The 17,411-nt window shown below is 40.7% G+C and overlaps 1 protein-coding gene across 1 annotated transcript in view; it reads left to right on the plus strand.

The window, feature by feature from the left end:
- The first annotated feature begins 205 nt into the window (after positions 1-205).
- Positions 206-17,411, plus strand: part of hcfc2 (host cell factor C2) — a 47,151-nt gene continuing 29,945 nt past the window's right edge. Inside the window, exons 1-7 of the mRNA XM_033038062.1 lie at positions 206-392; positions 7,215-7,363; positions 7,544-7,704; positions 8,920-9,122; positions 11,391-11,475; positions 13,457-13,563; positions 17,049-17,228. Coding sequence (XP_032893953.1) covers positions 233-392; positions 7,215-7,363; positions 7,544-7,704; positions 8,920-9,122; positions 11,391-11,475; positions 13,457-13,563; positions 17,049-17,228 — 1,045 coding nt within the window. The 5' untranslated portion in view covers positions 206-232. The remainder of the gene's footprint in view (positions 393-7,214; positions 7,364-7,543; positions 7,705-8,919; positions 9,123-11,390; positions 11,476-13,456; positions 13,564-17,048; positions 17,229-17,411) is intronic.

Genomic DNA, 17,411 nt, shown 5'->3' on the forward strand with positions numbered 1-17,411 from the left:
CTCTCCCTGTTCTCCTGTGCAACGCTCCTCCTTTCCTCCACCCGTTCCCGCTCCCCCTCTTCTCTCTCCCCGTGTCCCTCCACCCGGCCCCGCTTCCCTCCTCTCTCCCCTGTCCCCCCACCCGGCCCCGCTTCCCTCCCCCTCCTCTCTCTCCCCGTGTTCCTCTACCCGCCCGCCGGCCGTGGGGGTGGGAGGGGCCGACCGCGGTGCACTGTGGGGAGGGTGTAGTAAGATGGCGGCTCCCTCTCCCAAATGGAGACGGGTAACCGGAGCCACCGGACCGGTCCCTCGCCCCCGACACGGTCACCGGGTGGTGGCCATCAAAGAGCTGATGATCATCTTCGGCGGCGGCAACGAGGGGATCGTGGACGAGCTGCACGTGTACAACACAGGTGGGCCCGCGAGAGAAACACAACAAAAAAACAGCGGGAAGGCGCCATTGCTGCCAGTGTCCAAGATGGCGGCCGGCGGCCATTGGCGCCGAGCGGCGGCGTTTGAAAACAAAAACAGGCCCACTGCGGCTGGAATGGGCGGTGCATCGGGGAGCCTTGCGCTTGGTTTTGGGTGGCAGGGTGGGTGTTGGTTGGTGTCAGTGAGCAGGGGACTCGGTGTCCCGACCTGCGGGGTGGGAGGGGGCGGGGACGGAGGAGGGGTCTAGGGAGGCCGAGCTGTATCCTGGCGACAACCCGGGCTGCTGTTCGCTGCCGATGTCACCCCCACCGACCGAGTTGTCGAAGGCCATGGGGAGGAGGAGGTGGTTGGTCAACACCTCCCACCCCATCCGCACGGCTGGTGTGGGCCAGGTGCGACAATATTCCATCCATAAGGCTTGCTCCACCACTGGGAGGTTGAGGATTAATGGCCCTGGGTCACCCCAGGGTCTGCGCCGTCCCCGGGCCAGTGTTGTTGTTGGGGGTGGGCGGGGCGAGCAGGCAGGCCGGTGTTGGGCCGGATGCGTGAAGGAGAAGCCGTGGATCCGCCGGGCGGCAGGGGGCGGCCGTGACGCCTCTCTTTATTTACACTGGCGAGGAGCTGCGATCCATGTGATCATCTTCATACCAATCAGCTGGCCCTCTGTACGATCACCTCACTGCTTCCATTCAAACTCCACTGATCCTTCTGCCAGTACTAATGGCAACGTCTCGACCTGAAACGTCAGCTGCCCATTACCCTCCGCAGATAAAGATAAAGTGCTGGAGTAACTCAGCGGAACAGGCAGCATCTCTGGAACACGACCAGGTGCCGCTTTAAGGATCAGGACCTTTCTTCAGACTCTGGGCGCTATTGGTCAGCATTTAACTCTATCCAAACGGATTGGCTTGCTAGGCAATTTTGGAGAGTGTAAAAGCCACGAGCTGAGAGCTTTAGTTATTTTGCAGATTAAGCAAATGTGGCACATTGCCTTTTCTAAAGGACATAGCGCAGCAGATGTCAGTTACTTTAGAATGGGTGGGGATAAATTGGAAGAGAGGAGGGGCAAGATAAAGCCAGGCGAGGATACAGTGCCCTCCATAATGTTTGGGACAAAGACCCATTGTTTATTTATTGATTTGCCTCTGCTCCACAATTTGAGATTTTTAATAGAAAAAAAATCACATTTGGTTAAAGTGCACATTGTCAGATTTTGATAAAGGCCATTTTTATACATTTTGGTTTCACCATGTAGAAATTATAGCAGCGTTTATAGAGAGGTTTCGCGGCAGTTGGGTCACGACCCATGACCCGTACTGTTGCTACGCTACTCCAAATGGATTACACGCGATGAACTGCAGGTAGGCACTTACCATTGTTTCCAGCGTAGCGGGCCCGTTAAAACCTGCTGAAATTGCCCATTTTTGCGCTGTAAATAATTATGGAAATCGGGATAAGCGTGTGAGACATTTAGCCTACTTCAGAATTCCAAAAGTGAGGAGAAATTATGGCAGATAGAAGCGAGAGCTGAAGAGACAACAACAGCCAGAGTGCTTGGCGAATATTGGCCGTTTGCTCACTGCATTTCATCAACACCAAGGCATTATTTGTGTTTTTTTTTATTCCTTTGGCATCTAAAAAGTTTCAGAAGTGATAAATCTGGCTGTAATTTTTTTAAATCGCCCATGGTTCCCAAGTGGGTTTTTACTTACAAATGAAAACGCATCTGAAAAAAAATTTACAACCAGATTTATCACTTCTGAGACTTTTTAGATATCAAAGGAATCAAGAAAAAACACAAATAATGCCTTACTGTTGATGAAATGCAGTGAGCAAATGCGATAATTCCCAATATTTTCAATTCCGATATCTGCACGGCCAATGTTTATCAAGCACTTTAGCTGCTGTAGTCCCTTCAGCTCTTGCTTCTATTTACCTACATTTCGCTTCACTTTTGGAATTCTAAAGTTGGGTACATGTCTCTCACACTTACCCCGACTCCCACAATTTTTTTCAGCGCAAAAATTCAACATTTTGGCGGATTTTAACAGGTTGGAAAGTACGCATTTCTTGTATTAATAACATATACTGGAAGTGACGGGTGTCCTCCAGATGGATTTAGCGGCTCCGTGCGTCGAGCCCTATGACCCAGTGACCTTACGTGCAACCCCCCTATACATAGTCCTGCCATTTCAGGGTTCCATCATGTTTGGGACACAGCAATGCCATATCCTTTGTTGCATATCCATGACTATTTGAAGTCTGCGATTCATGGACATCATTTTGCTGGGTGTTTTCTCTGGTGATGCTCTGCCAGGCCTGTATTGCAGCCATCTTTAGCTTATGCTTGTTTTGGGGGCTCGTCCCCTTCAGTTTTATCCTCAGCATATAAAAGGCATGCTCAATTGGGTTCAGATCAGGCGATTGACTTGGCCACTCTAGAATTGACCATTTTTTAGCTTTGAAATACTCCTTTGTTGCTTTAGCAGTATGTTTGGGATCATTGACTTGCTGTAGAATGAACTACCGGCCAATGAGATTTGAGGCACTTGTTTGAACTTGAGCAGATAGGATGTGTCTATACACTTCAGAATTCATTATGCTACTACCATCAGCAGTTGTATCATCAAAGAAGATAAGTGAGCCAGTACCTTCAGCAGCCATACATGCCCAGACCATAACATCCCCACCACTGTGTTTCACAGATGAAGTGGTATGCTTTGGATCTTGGGGAGTTCCTTCTCTCCTCTATACTTTGCTCTTGCCATCACTCTGATATAAGTCAATCTTCGTCTCATCTGTACACAAAACCTTTTTCCAGAACTGTGGTTGCTCTTTTAAGTACTTCTTGGCAAACTGTAACCTGGCCATCCTATTTTTTGCGGCTAACCAGTGGTTTCCATCTTGCAGTGTAGCCTCTGTATTTCTGTTCATGAAATCTTCTGCGGCAGTGGCCATTGACAAATCCACACCTGACTCCTGAAAAGTGTTTCTGATCTGTCGGACAGGTGTTTGGGGATTTTTCTTTATTATAGAGAGAATTCTTCTGTCATCAGCTGTGGAGGTCTTCCTTGGCCTGCCAGTCCCTTTGCGATTAGTAAGCTCACCAGTGCTCTCTTTCTTCTTAATGATGTTCCAAAGTTGATTTTGGTAAGCCTAAGGTTTGGCTGATGTCTCGAACAGTTTTATTGTTTCTCAGTCTCATAATGGCTTCTTTGACTTTCATTGGCACAACTTTGGGCCTCATGTTGATAAACAACAATAAAAGTTTCCAAGGATGATGGAAAGACTGGAGGAAAGACTAGGTGCTGAGAGCTCTCTTATACGTGCATTAAGGAGGCAATTAAACACACCTGAGCAATTACAAATGCCGTGAAGCCATGTGTCCCAAACATTATGGTGCCCTGAACTGGGAGGACTATATATAAACACAGCTGTAATTTCAACATGGTGAAACCAAAATGGATAAAAATGGCCTTAAAATGTTTGGGACAAAGACCCGTCATTTATTTATTTGCCTCTGTACTCCACAATTGAAATTTGTAATGTAAAAAATCACATGTGGTTAAAGTGCGCATTGTAAGATTTTATTAAAGTCAACTATTAAAGATGTTATAGCAGCGCACTTAGAAAGCAGTGACGGGATCGGTCAAAGTCAGCATGGCTTTATGAAGGGGTAATCATGCTTGACTAATCTTTTGGATTTTTTTTTGAGGATGTAACAAGTAGAATGGATAAGGGAGAGCCAGTGGATGTGGTGTATCTGGAGTTTCAAAAAGCCTTTGATAAGGTCCCACACAAGAGATTAATGTGCAAAATTAGAGCACATGGTATTGGGAGTAGGGTAGGAAAGAGTGGGAATTAACGGGTCCTTTTCCGAATGGTAGGCAATGAATAGTGGGGTGTCGCAAGGCTCGGTGCTGGGACCCCTTTATTTACAATATATATTAACGATTTAGACGAGGGAATTAAATGTGACATCTCCAAGTTTGAGGATGACACAAAGCTGGGTGGCAGTGTTAGCTGCGAGGTGGATGCTATGAGGCTGCAGGGTGACTTGGGTGGGTGGGCAGATGCATGGCAGATGCAGTATAATGTGGATAAATGTGAGGTTATCCACTTTGGTGGCAAGAACTGGAAGGCAGATTAAGTACTGCAGATAAAAAAAAGATGCAAAGTGTTGGAGCAACTCAGCATGTCAGGCAGCATCCACAGAGAAAATGGATTGGTGTGGTTTCAAGTCTTGACCCATCTTCAGACTCGAGAAGGGTCCTGACTCAATGTCACCGATCCATGTTCTTTAAGGATGCTGACTGACCCGCTGAGATGCTCCAGCACTTTGTCTTTCCCTGCATATCTTTCTTTTAAAATTCAAAAATATTATTTGCTATTTATTTTCTCCAGAAGTCATTATTATGAATATATCCTCCCCTGATTCTACTACTCTTACTTTGATCTTGTAAAGTTAAAGGCATTAACTTGTTTCTGCTAGTACTGCTGTCGCCACTGAACCTGCACAATGTCCGTTTTTAATATGTGAATATGCCAGAAGGCTACCAGGAGTGAGATTAATCCTCATGCTCATTTGTAGATAATTGGGTCAAATACAAGACAAATAGGCATGGGAAGTTTGGATCGCCTCCCAAGCCTGTCACATTGAGGCTAATTGTGATGCTGCAAATATATTCGATATTGACCAAGGATTAGGCTTTTGTAATTTATATGTCATGTTTGTACTGCATTTACCCACTGAATTTAGTAAGCGTTCTGGAATAAAATGACTTGAGCAGCTTTAATATTATTGTTGCCCAAATAACACTCAGTGGGGATAGATTCAGCACAATTCTTTAACTGGAAATTATTGATAGAATTTTTGCATTACCCCTAAAGTAACTTCATATGGTCTGAGATAAAAATGCAACATTCAAACTGTCGTCTGAAGAAGAGTCTCGACTCGAAACATCACCCATTCCTTCTCTCCAGAGATGCTGCCTGTCCCACTGAGTTACTCCAGCATTTTGTGTCTGATTTGTAACCATGTTCTGGTTGACATTGATGATACATCGATGATACAGGAACCAAAACACCATTCAAAAAAATTGAAGCTAACTTTTAGCAAATTCTGTATTTCCACATCATTCAATGTGGAAATACAGAATTTGCTAAAAAGTTAGCTTCAATTTTTTTGAATGGTGTTTTGGTTCCTCTGCATCATGATTGACTAGGACTCATTATAGAGCATTGGAATAAATGTATCATCAATGTACAAGTGTTTTACAGTAAATCTCCCAAATAAAATGTTTCTAAAGATAAATTTTAATTTAGCAAAGTAATCTATTTTTCATTCTTCCGCTTATTTTTCTTTGTACACATTTTATAAAATATCGTCATTATACTATCATCACTAATAAATATAACTTAATTTTCAAACCAGTGTTAGACATGTTCCTGAGGAATTATTTGTCTCCAGTGAGTAGTGTACATGGTATACTTTCAGGAAAAGAATGCTGGAAGATCAAGGGTTGTCAGGGGGAGAAGGCAGGAGAATGGGGTTAGGAGGGAGAGATAGATCAGCCATGATTGAATGGTTGAGTGGACCTGATGGGCCGAATGGCCTAATTCTGCTCCTATCTCTTATGACCTTATGATTCGAACTATGGAACCAATGTCATAGTCTTCAGGGCTGTAGTGATACCTGCTTTCCTTTAAACTTCAGAAGCATAGATTCTCTACAACAGGCCTTAGAATAATAATAGAGCTTTGGAGAAATACAGTAAATACAATTATCTGCAATCTGACCATTTGAAAATCGCGATAGTTTGGCATCAGGTGAAGTCTCCCATGCTCCCTTTCCATTCACCTGGGTCTTGGTTCCAGAGCTCTGCTTAAACTTAATTGGTTGTACAGTATTTTATTCTAATATGTTGCCTGGAAAATTGGCAGGTCTGCTGGCAACACTAAAGTCCTAAATGTGCCAGCGAACTTTACCACCAATGTTGTCTTTATAAAATCTTCCGGCACGATGGATAAGCTTACCAGAGGGTTCTCTTCCAAGTCAACACGCCCTGTATTAAAGCTCTAAATCTACCCAGTCAGCTCCAGTGAGAGGCCCAAAACTTGAAGCAGGAGCTCGATATCAAATTCAATCACAGCAAAAGATGTTGGGCAGAGGAAAATTCAACTATGTTCTCAAAACAATTTTGAACACATGTAACGTCCCCACTGTCTTGTGAGTTTTGGGGAAAGAGCATTTGGGATAGCATTCAGTCTGTCAGAACCATGCAGAAGCCCAGTGTAAATAACAGAAAGGGTTGCCTCTTCACAAACTATCTAACTATCTGCCTGCCCTGTCATGCACTTCCTGCTCCTGCTGAGGCAATCTGCATGTTGCACATTAGGTATCTCGGAACCCATGGAGCCAGAATAAAAGCAAATCTTCTTCAACCCTGAGAAAATGCAAGAAGAAGTAGCCATCATTCATCTTAGGGCTACTTTGATGAAAAGCATTTCACAAATATAACAATACTTTAAAATGTTACATTTTGGTGGCCGCGTTCAATGTATGTTTCTTATTGCGAGCTTTTGCACAGCTTCATACTTTGTCCCAACAGTGGTAACATTTAAGCCTGTTGTAATGGAAGTTCACAAATTTTAACAATGGAAATATTAATGTCCTTAGAAATAGATTGTTAAATAGTAGAATTGTACTCCATATGAAAGGGCAGCACATTTATTTGTTCCATGATCCAGATTCATGCGGTGCATTCACACCCTGTCTTTGTTCTATTAATATTTCATTACAGCCACAAACCAGTGGTTCATCCCTGCTGTTAGAGGGGATATCCCACCCGGCTGCGCAGCGTATGGTTTCATCTGTGATGGCACCAGGATTCTGGTATTTGGAGGAATGGTGGAGTATGGAAAGTATAGCAATGATTTGTATGAGCTGCAGGTGAGCATTGGTTTAAGCTGCTTCATTTAAAAAACAAATGTATTTATATGTATGCCAATATGACTTCTCAGAAATTTAATCTTTTAGAAATCACTGGAATTTTAGAAATTGGATGAATTCTGTTTTTGCATGGAAGTTTTTTAATTGCCTCATTGTAAAATGGTTTTACGTTTGTTTAAGGCAAGTCGATGGGAATGGAAGAAACTGAAACCGAAACCACCCAAAAACGGTCCACAGCCTTGTCCCCGCCTTGGTCACACCTTATGTCTGGTTGGGAATAAATGTTATTTATTTGGAGGTTTGGCAAATGATAGCGAAGACCCAAAGAATAATATTCCAAGGTACTCCCCAGTTTCTAATAAATTATGATATGTTTCAATACCTTTGTACTTGGGGCACAATAATGTCCTTTGGGTAAGGATAGCATTGGGTGTTGCATTATAAATCTTAGCTTTATTTCATCTGAATCTGAATTATTTTATGTTGGCAGTATCTTAATTTTATTTTTAAATAATTTGGGACAGAAATCTGTAAAATTTTATAAAACTTTTAAAACAACTTTTATCAATTGCAATAGAGACATCGTCAATGGCAGTAAAACATAAATAACTTTAAAGATTCACCTGTCAAAATAAATTACATATTAATCTAGCCAGCTTTAAACCATCTTGTTATAAGAGTGGTTACAAAAATATAAAAGCACAGATTTTTGGGCTGTCAGTTCCATTTTAAAAGTTTAGTCTGATGGATTTATTAATTCATTCATTTTTTTGCATTGGAAATATTTTGTTGATCTGTAGTGTGAACTTGATATTTATTGATGATTACCAATTAAAAATAGCATTTGTGTCAAGTTTCTTTAAAGGTTTTTTTTTAACCAGGCTGTTGGTTAAGTGTGAATTCGACATTTATGAAATTCAGCAGCCTGTAAATTTTAATTAAATGGTTTGCTTCATCTATTTAACTATCAATGGAGGAAAGAGCATTGGCATAACCTCTGCATATATTACAGAATGATGGATCATATTTTACATAAAATGTGTTGTTAACTGTTACGATAAAGAATAACAGGAAACAGGTGATTGGATTTCTTCTGGCCAAACGATACAACAAAGTGAAATATAGCAACTTGCAACACTCGCTGTATTAGCCCGAGTCCATGCCTGTCACACAACTTGCTAATTTAACATGGCGAATGTCCCAAGGTAGTCCATGGGGGGGTACATGAGGAGTGGGGAAATGTGATCAAGTGTGAGGAGAAACCGGGACAGGTGACCTTCTTCAGTCTGAAGAAGGGTCTCTACCCGAAATGTTGCCTATTCCTTCGCTCCCTAGATGCTGCCTCACTCGCTGAGTTTCTCCAGCATTTTTGTCTACATACAATTGTAAAGATAATTTTTGGAAAGGCTTTCTTTACCACTGGTTGACGGATAATGATGGGGCATTGTTGAAAAAGGGGGCACACAGTACAATTTAAAATTTTCTTAAGAACTGCAATTCATGGTTTCATTTTCACACTGAATAGATATTACTTTTAAACTTTCTTGTATTTGAAGGTACTTGAACGACTTGTACACGGTGGAACTTAAGACGGGATCTGGTGTCGTAGGTTGGGACATTCCTATCACATATGGTACTCCTCCTCCTCCAAGGGAATCTCATACAGCAGTTGTTTATAAAGATGCGAAAAAACCAAAGATGATCATTTATGGAGGGATGAGCGGGTGCAGACTTGGTGACCTTTGGATATTAGACGTGGGTAAGAACATTACAGATTTAAACAAATGACCTGCTTTTCCACAGCAAATTTCACGATCTTGGATGGATCCAAATAGTTTTGGTATTGTCGATGCACGTTTAATGTGTTGTCATGGTCATAGCCCGGGCAATGCAGTTGCCGATTCAGCCACAAGAAGTTGTTTTTTATTTTTAGCTGCTTGTTTTTTGTGCTTAAATTATTTGACTAATTTATGGCATTGAAGGAATCATTTCTTGGCACTGCAAATGCTAAGAGCACGGAAGTAATATCCTCTCATATTCCCAGTGTTCAATCAAAGATCAATCTCTCTGAACTCTCTCTTTCCAAACCGCTGACCTAATCCCATTCTCAAACAAAAAATGCTCTTCAAACTCCCTTTTGCGGTAAACTCCACTTCCATTCACCCTTTTCCCCCCCCCCCCCCCCCCAAATCTTTGATTGTGTAGTTGCATCACGGTTCATGCCTGTCTTACCACAACTGTGCTTGCATCTCTTGTCAAGGCATCTACTAATTTTGCAGCTTTTGAGAACCCTTAACCACGGTCAAGTTGATTGTCGTGCATTGTTTTTCTCCATACTTTTTGGACAATAAATGTTGGCCAGTGATGTCAAATTCCCATCTGCAATTGCACTAAATCCATTGTAGTCCTTCTGGTAAAGGTTCTCCCACAGTGCTGTTGCGCAGGGTGCTCCAAGATGTAGAACTCTGTATACTTCCATCTCTATGAAATCGCCCAAAAAAATGATTGTCCTGCAGGTGGTTGAGGTGTAGATACAGAAAAAGGCAGTCAAAGATTTGTCTGATGGCTTCAGGTGAGTTTAGTTTAGTTTATTGTCATGTGTACTGAGGTACAGTGAAAAGTTATTTTGTTCATGATATCCAGTCAGTGGAAAGACTATTGATTACAATCAAGTTGTCCAAAGTGTACATATAAAGATAAAGGGAATAATGTTTAGTGCCAAGTGAAGTCCAATTAAAGATAGTTCAAGGGTCTCCAATGCGGTAGATGGTAGCCCAGGATAGCTCACTAGTTGGTGATGGGATGGTTCAGTTGCCTGATAACAGCTAGGAGGAAACTGTCCCTGAATCGAGAGGTATGTGTTTTCAAACTTGTATGCCTCTTGGCTGAGGGGCTCAAGTGGAGTAAAAGCCCTGTCCCACAGTACAAGTTCATTCCAAGACCTCTCCCGAGTTTAAAAAAAATCAAACTCGTGGTAAGCACGGAGAATGAATGTAGCGGGTACGTCGGAGCTCGGGGACGTCTCTTAGCGGCTTGTAACACTAACGGCAGGTACTCGGGAAGACTCGCTAACGGCAGGTAAGCACGGGACGACTCGTGAAGATTTTTCAACATGTTGAAAAATGTCCACAAGAGCCCCGAGTACTGACGAGTGGCAATTACCATAAATCTCCGAGTTCGAATCAGGGCAAACTCGGGAGAGCTCTTGGAATGAACTCGTACCGTGGGACAGGGCTTTAAACAGAATTCTTCATGAATTGGTTGAGCAGTGTGGCCTGTTTCTGCACCATGTATCTTAGAATCCTAGGTAATTTTCTTCTAACTATAGTAAAAATGCAAAGATAATGGCATCAGGAAATAAAATTTAGCGATGTACTATCTACAGGGAGCAGCCTGTCTATACGTCAAGTAGAATTTATTGTCATGTGAGATAGACACAAAATGCTGGAGTAACACAGCGGGTCTGGCAGCATCTCTGTAGAAAAAGAATAGATGACATTTCGGGTCAAGACCCTTCTACAGACCCGTCTGAAGAAGGGTCTCGACCCAAAATGTCACCTATTGTTGAGGTGAATTACTCTAGCATGTTGTGTCTATCTTCAGTGTAAACCAGTGTCTGCAGTTCCTTCCTGCACATTTAATGGCATGTGCATGCATGGTGAGGTATCTGTACAATGAGAATCTAGCTTGCAGCAATATTAGAGGAACAGAATTTAACATGCATTCAAACATCGGACTTTTGAATATAATAAGTTACGGGAACTCAATCATTTGTAGGGATGTTCATAACTTGAGTGTTCATAACTTGGAAATGACCTGTACTGAGAAATATATGGCTTTTGGGTTGTCTATTTTGGCCAATGGAGAAAACCTAATGCTGGCAAATGGGATTAATGTAGATGGGCAAAAAAGATCAGCATAGGTTGGTGGGCTGAAAGGCCTGTTTCAGTGCTCCACATCTCCAACTCTGTCTAATGCTACAAAGATATTTACAGTTAAATTTGAGTACTTTTTCCTATGTTTACAGAAAGCTTGGTTTGGACAAAGCCAGTAACCAAGGGTCAAACGCCACTTCCTCGGAGTTTGCATTCTGCGACTGTCATTGCGAATAAGTAAGTGCTCTGAAAAAAATCAAAGGATTATCCTAGGAATTACTATGTACAGGTTTGAAATGTATGCGGGCGAGGGAGGACCATACTCTTACTTCTTACCATGATCGTGAATTTCTCCTGTACAGAATTAAGAGTAATTGTAATAGCATAATCTAAATAGCTAATTGTTCAGCAAGGGAGACAAATTGTTCTTAAAAGCATGCATTAATCCATCTTTCATGGAAACTGCGCTATAGAGATGAGTATTGCGAAAGACAGCATCGGACAGCACAGTGGCGCTGCGGTAGAATTTCTGCCTTGCAGCGCCAGAGACCCGCATTCGATCCTGACCATGGGTGCAGTCTGTATGGAGTTTGCACATTCTCCCTGTGACCACGTGGGTTTTCTCTGGGTGCTCCATTTTCCAATGATGTGCAGGTTTGTAGGTTAATTGGCTTCCTTAAATTGTCCCAGTGTGTAGAACAGAACGAGTATACAGGTGATCGCTGATCGGCTTGATTTCCACGTTGTATCTCTAAACTAAAGGCATGTACCTTTGGGTGACTTAATAGTAGATTACTTTTAAAAACACTTCTACAAATAAATAATTACACAATCAATGACTAAGTACTGAAAGATATCTTGCCACTAAGTCTGCAGAACATATTTTTGGGAGGAAAATTATCCGAAATGGAAAAGAGGCACTTAAAAAAAAATTGTAATCTGAAACCACATTGGTAATGCTAGAGGAAAGTAATTGCCGTCCAAAAGAATATTAATCTGCTTGTTTCTTATAAGATTGTAAATTTGCAGTACAGCTACACTCATTGGTGTTTTGTCCTTGTCAGTAGATTAGAAGTACTTGACTGCAGTGTAGTTCTTACATTTTTCATAATGAAACTGACGAGGTTGCAGCAATGGAAAAACAAGTACCTGCGGCTACTCTTTGGATTTGGGTGTAAGACTGGGCACTAGTAACTCAACTTGCCTTTGCATCATTTGGAGTATAGCTTTGAAATCTATATTAGGTTTTGGGCTCTTTCTGAGGCTAACTATTTGTAGTTTTTTCAAATCAACAGGATTTTACCTGTTTGATAGGCGACAGACAGCACACTGACCCCAGCGAGTAGTAGAGCTGCTGCCTCACACCTCCAGTGACTCGGGTTCAATGCTGACCCCAGTACTGTCCGTGTGGCGATTGCACTTTACCCCTGGGGCAGTGTAGGTTTCCTCCAAGTATGCCAGATTCTGTCCACAATCCTGGTTGGTAGCTTGATTGACCTCTGTAGATGTGTGGTAGAATTTGGAAGGAATTGATAATATTGGGTGGAGAATAAAATGGATTTGGATTGCATTAGTATAAATGGGTGTTTGATCAGTGAAGTCAGTGGGCCAAAGGGCTTTTCCTAAGAAAGTCCTGATCATACATTTTAAATTAAAAAGCAAACTTTAGTAAAATGATCAATTAGGCTAAACTTAAAAGTAAGTGATTTAGGATGTTGTCTAATATTTTAACACTTAATTATGTTATGTTCATTTTTATTATGAAATTGTAATATTCACTGTTTTAGCATCTCATTTGTTATGTAACCCATTTCCAAGTTAGGTGCTAAAATTTTGTTATCAGTGCTCCTTTCAGTTTCCTCAAACAATTATCTGTATTTGTCGCTTTGATAATTACATATTCTTTTAAATATTTTTATTAATTAGAAGGTCAATTTTCCAAATTGTTTGTTTCTTCCCATTTGCTTCCGAATGAGGTTTTGCTTTTTGGATGTACGTTTTTTGCAGTTGGCGCTGTAAATTTCCAAATATTCCAAATTCACGGTTTGGATAATTGACATTCTCCTATATTTAAGCAGCATGAGCCATTACTGATTGTGTTTCCCTTGTATCTGTTCAATATTGTCCAATTATATCTGTTTTAAATACAATGCACAGTTTTGTTGTAAATGGTTTCAGCACAACCTGTTTTTTTTTGTCTGTACTTATTTTTCTTTAGAATGTATGTCTTTGGTGGCTGGGTACCACTTGTGATGGATGATGTGAAAGTTGCCACTCATGAAAAGGAATGGAAGTGCACAAATACACTTGCTTACTTACATTTAGGTCAGTCTCTTGAGTTTCCTACTTAAGTGACTAATGGGTAATCACATTTTCCCCCTTTGTTAACGCCAAGGATTGTTTGCAGATTGTCTCGCAAAATTATATCCTTTTCCTTGTTTCCATTCTTTCGTGTAGTTACAAATCATGTTAGGTGTTGCTTGTTGCATGGTCATCAGCACTCTTGGTTTGAGATGGAAGGTTCTGGGTTCAAGTTCCTTCCAGAGTCCAGAACAAAAATCTACACAAGCACTCCAATGCAATCTTGGTGCTGTTCTGTTTTGGATGTGAATTTAGACTGAAATCTCATGGAAATATGCACAGATAACTCTCATTATAACGGACCATGGGAGCCAGGGGGTGGGGAGGGAAGAGAATGGCGTCCATTATTGCCGATTGTCCACTATAACTGACGAAGGAGGATAAATATGTATTGTATTGGAAAATACAGCCAATAAACATATACTAATCAAGAAGCACAATTAACAGGAAAGGACCCAAAATCCATAATACTTTAAATATTGGAAATAAATGTTTGTTGCTGATATGAACTGACACATGGGTTACGTCACATTTCTGCCGCTTTAACCAAAATCGATTACAAACAGGTCCGTAATAACGAGGGTAGACTGTAGAGGGTAGACTGTTAATAAGCTACGGCGCATAATTCAAAGCAAAATATTTCAAAGTTACCAAAGCTAAACCTGGAGACTAAGCAGAAATTTAGTAATTCTTAATTTACCAGGAAACCATTTTCGTCTTGTCCGACTTACTGACCAATATATTCCAGAAATAAATTTATAGTCAACGGGTTAAACTATGTTCTGATGATGGGTCAGTGACAATGTTGGCTTTTTTTTCTCTCACCATGGGTGCTGCATGACCCGTTGAATTCTTCCTGCGTTTTCAGCATTTGCAGTTTTTTAAAAAAAATTTTTTTTGCTTCAGTTCAAATTATTTGCTTGCTTGCTCCTAGTTCAAATAATAAGGAATGCATTTTTGAGGAAAATATTATCTGTGATTAATTTACTTTATATTGATTGTCTTAATTATTTTTTTATTTAATTATTTTTATTGACCCTTGACTGGGGATATTTATTTTATTCAATTCATCTTCTGTTGACTTCATAGGTCTGGTGGACTTCACCAATTGCAGACCTGTGATATGAAATATTCAATCAGTAGAAATCAACTTTATTCTCGTGTTTACAGTGACTTGCAAAAGTATTCATACCCCTTGAACTTATCCACATTTTGTCACATTACAACCACAAAAGTAAATGTATTTTATTGGGATTTTATGTGATAGACCAACACAAAGTGGCGCATAATTGTGAAGTGGAAGGAAAATGATACATGGTTTTCAAATTTTTTTACAAATAAAAAACTGAAAAGTGTGGCGTGCAAAAGTATTCAGCCCCCTTTACTCTGATACACCTAAATAAAATCCAGTGCAACCAATTGCCTTCAGAAGTCACCTAGTTAGTAAATAGAGTCCACTTGTGTGTAATCTAATCTCAGTATAAATACAGCTGTTCTGTGAAGGCCTCAGAGGTTTGTTAGAGAACATTAGTGAACAAACAGCATCATGAAGCCCAAGGAACACACCAGACAGGTCAGGGATAAAGTTGTGGAGAAGTTTAAAGCAGGGTTAGGTTATAAAAAAATATCCCAAGCTTTGAACATCTCACGGAGCACTGTTCAATCCATCATCCGAAAATGGAAAGAGTATGGCACAACTGCAAACCTACCAAGACATGGCCGTCCACTTAAACTGACAGGCCGGGCAAGGAGAGCATTGATCAGAGATGCAGCCAAGAGGCCCATGGTAACTGGAGGAGCTGCAGAGATCCATAGCTCAGGTGGGAGAATCTGTCCACAGGACAACTATTAGCCATGCACTCCACAAATCGGGCCTTTATGGAAGAGTGGCAAGAAGAAAGCAATTGTTGAAAAAAAGCCATAAGAAGTCCCGTTTGCAGTTTGCCACAAGCCATGTGGGGGACACAGCAAACATGTGGAGGAAGGTGCTCTGGTCAGATGAGACCAAAATTGAAGTTTTTGGCCTAAATGCAAAACGCTATGTGTGGCGGAAAACTAACACTGCACATCACCCTGAACACACCATCCCCACTGTGAAACATGGTGGTGGCAACATCATGCTGTGGGGATGCTTTTCTTCAGCAGGGACAGGGAAGCTGGTCAGAGTTGATGGGAAGATGGATGGAGCCAAATACAGGGCAATCTTGGAAGAAAGCCTGTTAGTCTGCAAAAGACTTGAGACTGGGGCGGAGGTTCACCTTCCAGCAGGACAACGACCCTAAACATACAGCCAGAGCTACAATGGAATGGTTTAGATCAAAGCATATTCATGTGTTAGAATGGCCCAGTCAAAGTCCAGACCTAAATCCAATTGAGAATCTCTGGCAAGACTACGCTCTCCATCCAATCTGACTGAGCTTGAGCTATTTTTTTTTTTAAATGGGCAAAAATTTCAGTCTCTAGATGTGCAAAGCTGGTAGAGACATACCCCAAAAGACTTGCAGCTGTAATTGCAGCGAAAGGTGGTTCTACAAAGTATTGACTCAGGGGGGCTGAATACTTTTGCACGCCACACTTTTCAGTTTTTTATTTATAAAAAAATTTGAGAACCATGTATCATTTTCCTTCCACTTCACAATTATGCGCCACTTTGTGTTGGTCTATCACATAAAATCCCAATAAAATACATTTACGTTTGTGGTTGTAACGTGACAAAATGTGGAAAAGTTCAAGGGGTATGAAAACTTTTGCAAGCCACTGTATATCAGTTTATAAATCGTTTAGTTTGTAACCTGGTCGATTATAGCATCATAACATATGCAAAATATTTTCATATTTTATGGGAAATTGGCCTAATATCAATTAAACCAATTAAATATCAAGTATGAAATGTGTTGTCATTTTATAGAGGGGCTATTTATTAAGTTTTGAATCTTTCACATTTTGTACATTTTTGGCTACTTCAAACATTCAATCTGGAAACCAATTATTTGTTGAATAAACAACATTTATTTTAGGCGCAATAATTTAAAATTCATAGCTATTTCCCATGGTGTAACTTAATGGAATAAAGAGTTACCTGATTGACATTACTAATATGTTTTTTAATCAGAATTGCTAGGGCACAATGTGCATTCTATAATGCATGGTGTTCTTGTACACGCAGTTACTACATGGTTGAATTTAGTGGCCAGTTTATTTAGGGATGAAAAAAAATACACTCTTTAAAAAAAAAAAAAAAATGAAATGTCTTGTGTTGAAAATACATATAATGGGAGAAACACTGAAAAGTAATTTAGAACTACATTATGATCTAGTTTAATTTGTTGCCTTATTTCAATAAAATTGAATTATATCAGAATTTCATGATATTTGCTTTGTTGTTTATACTTTGTATCAAAAAAAATACTATGTTAGAATGGATGAAGTTTGTGCTTTATTCCTAACAGATGGTCATGCCTGGACACCTGTCATTTTGGACACATTGGAGGACAATGTTCCAAGGGCTAGAGCTGGCCACTGTGCTGTCGCTATTCACTCTCGTCTTTATATTTGGAGTGGTAGAGATGGCTACCGGAAGGCTTGGAACAATCAAGTCTGCTGCAAAGACCTTTGGTATTTGGAAACTGGTGGGTGGTGTATAGTCCTTTAGACCAAGTTTATGTTTAAGGAATAAGGATTGTTTTGTGGTTAATATATTTGAAATGACTGAGAGTGCGAGGAGATTAACTAATAAAGGGGAAATAAATAACACGATTAATATCAGGAAATGAATGAAAAAATGTTGAGCACATGGACAGGACATGGTGAAT

This window comes from Amblyraja radiata, chromosome 19 (assembly GCF_010909765.2).
Source record: "Amblyraja radiata isolate CabotCenter1 chromosome 19, sAmbRad1.1.pri, whole genome shotgun sequence".
NCBI classification, from domain to species: domain Eukaryota; kingdom Metazoa; phylum Chordata; class Chondrichthyes; order Rajiformes; family Rajidae; genus Amblyraja; species Amblyraja radiata.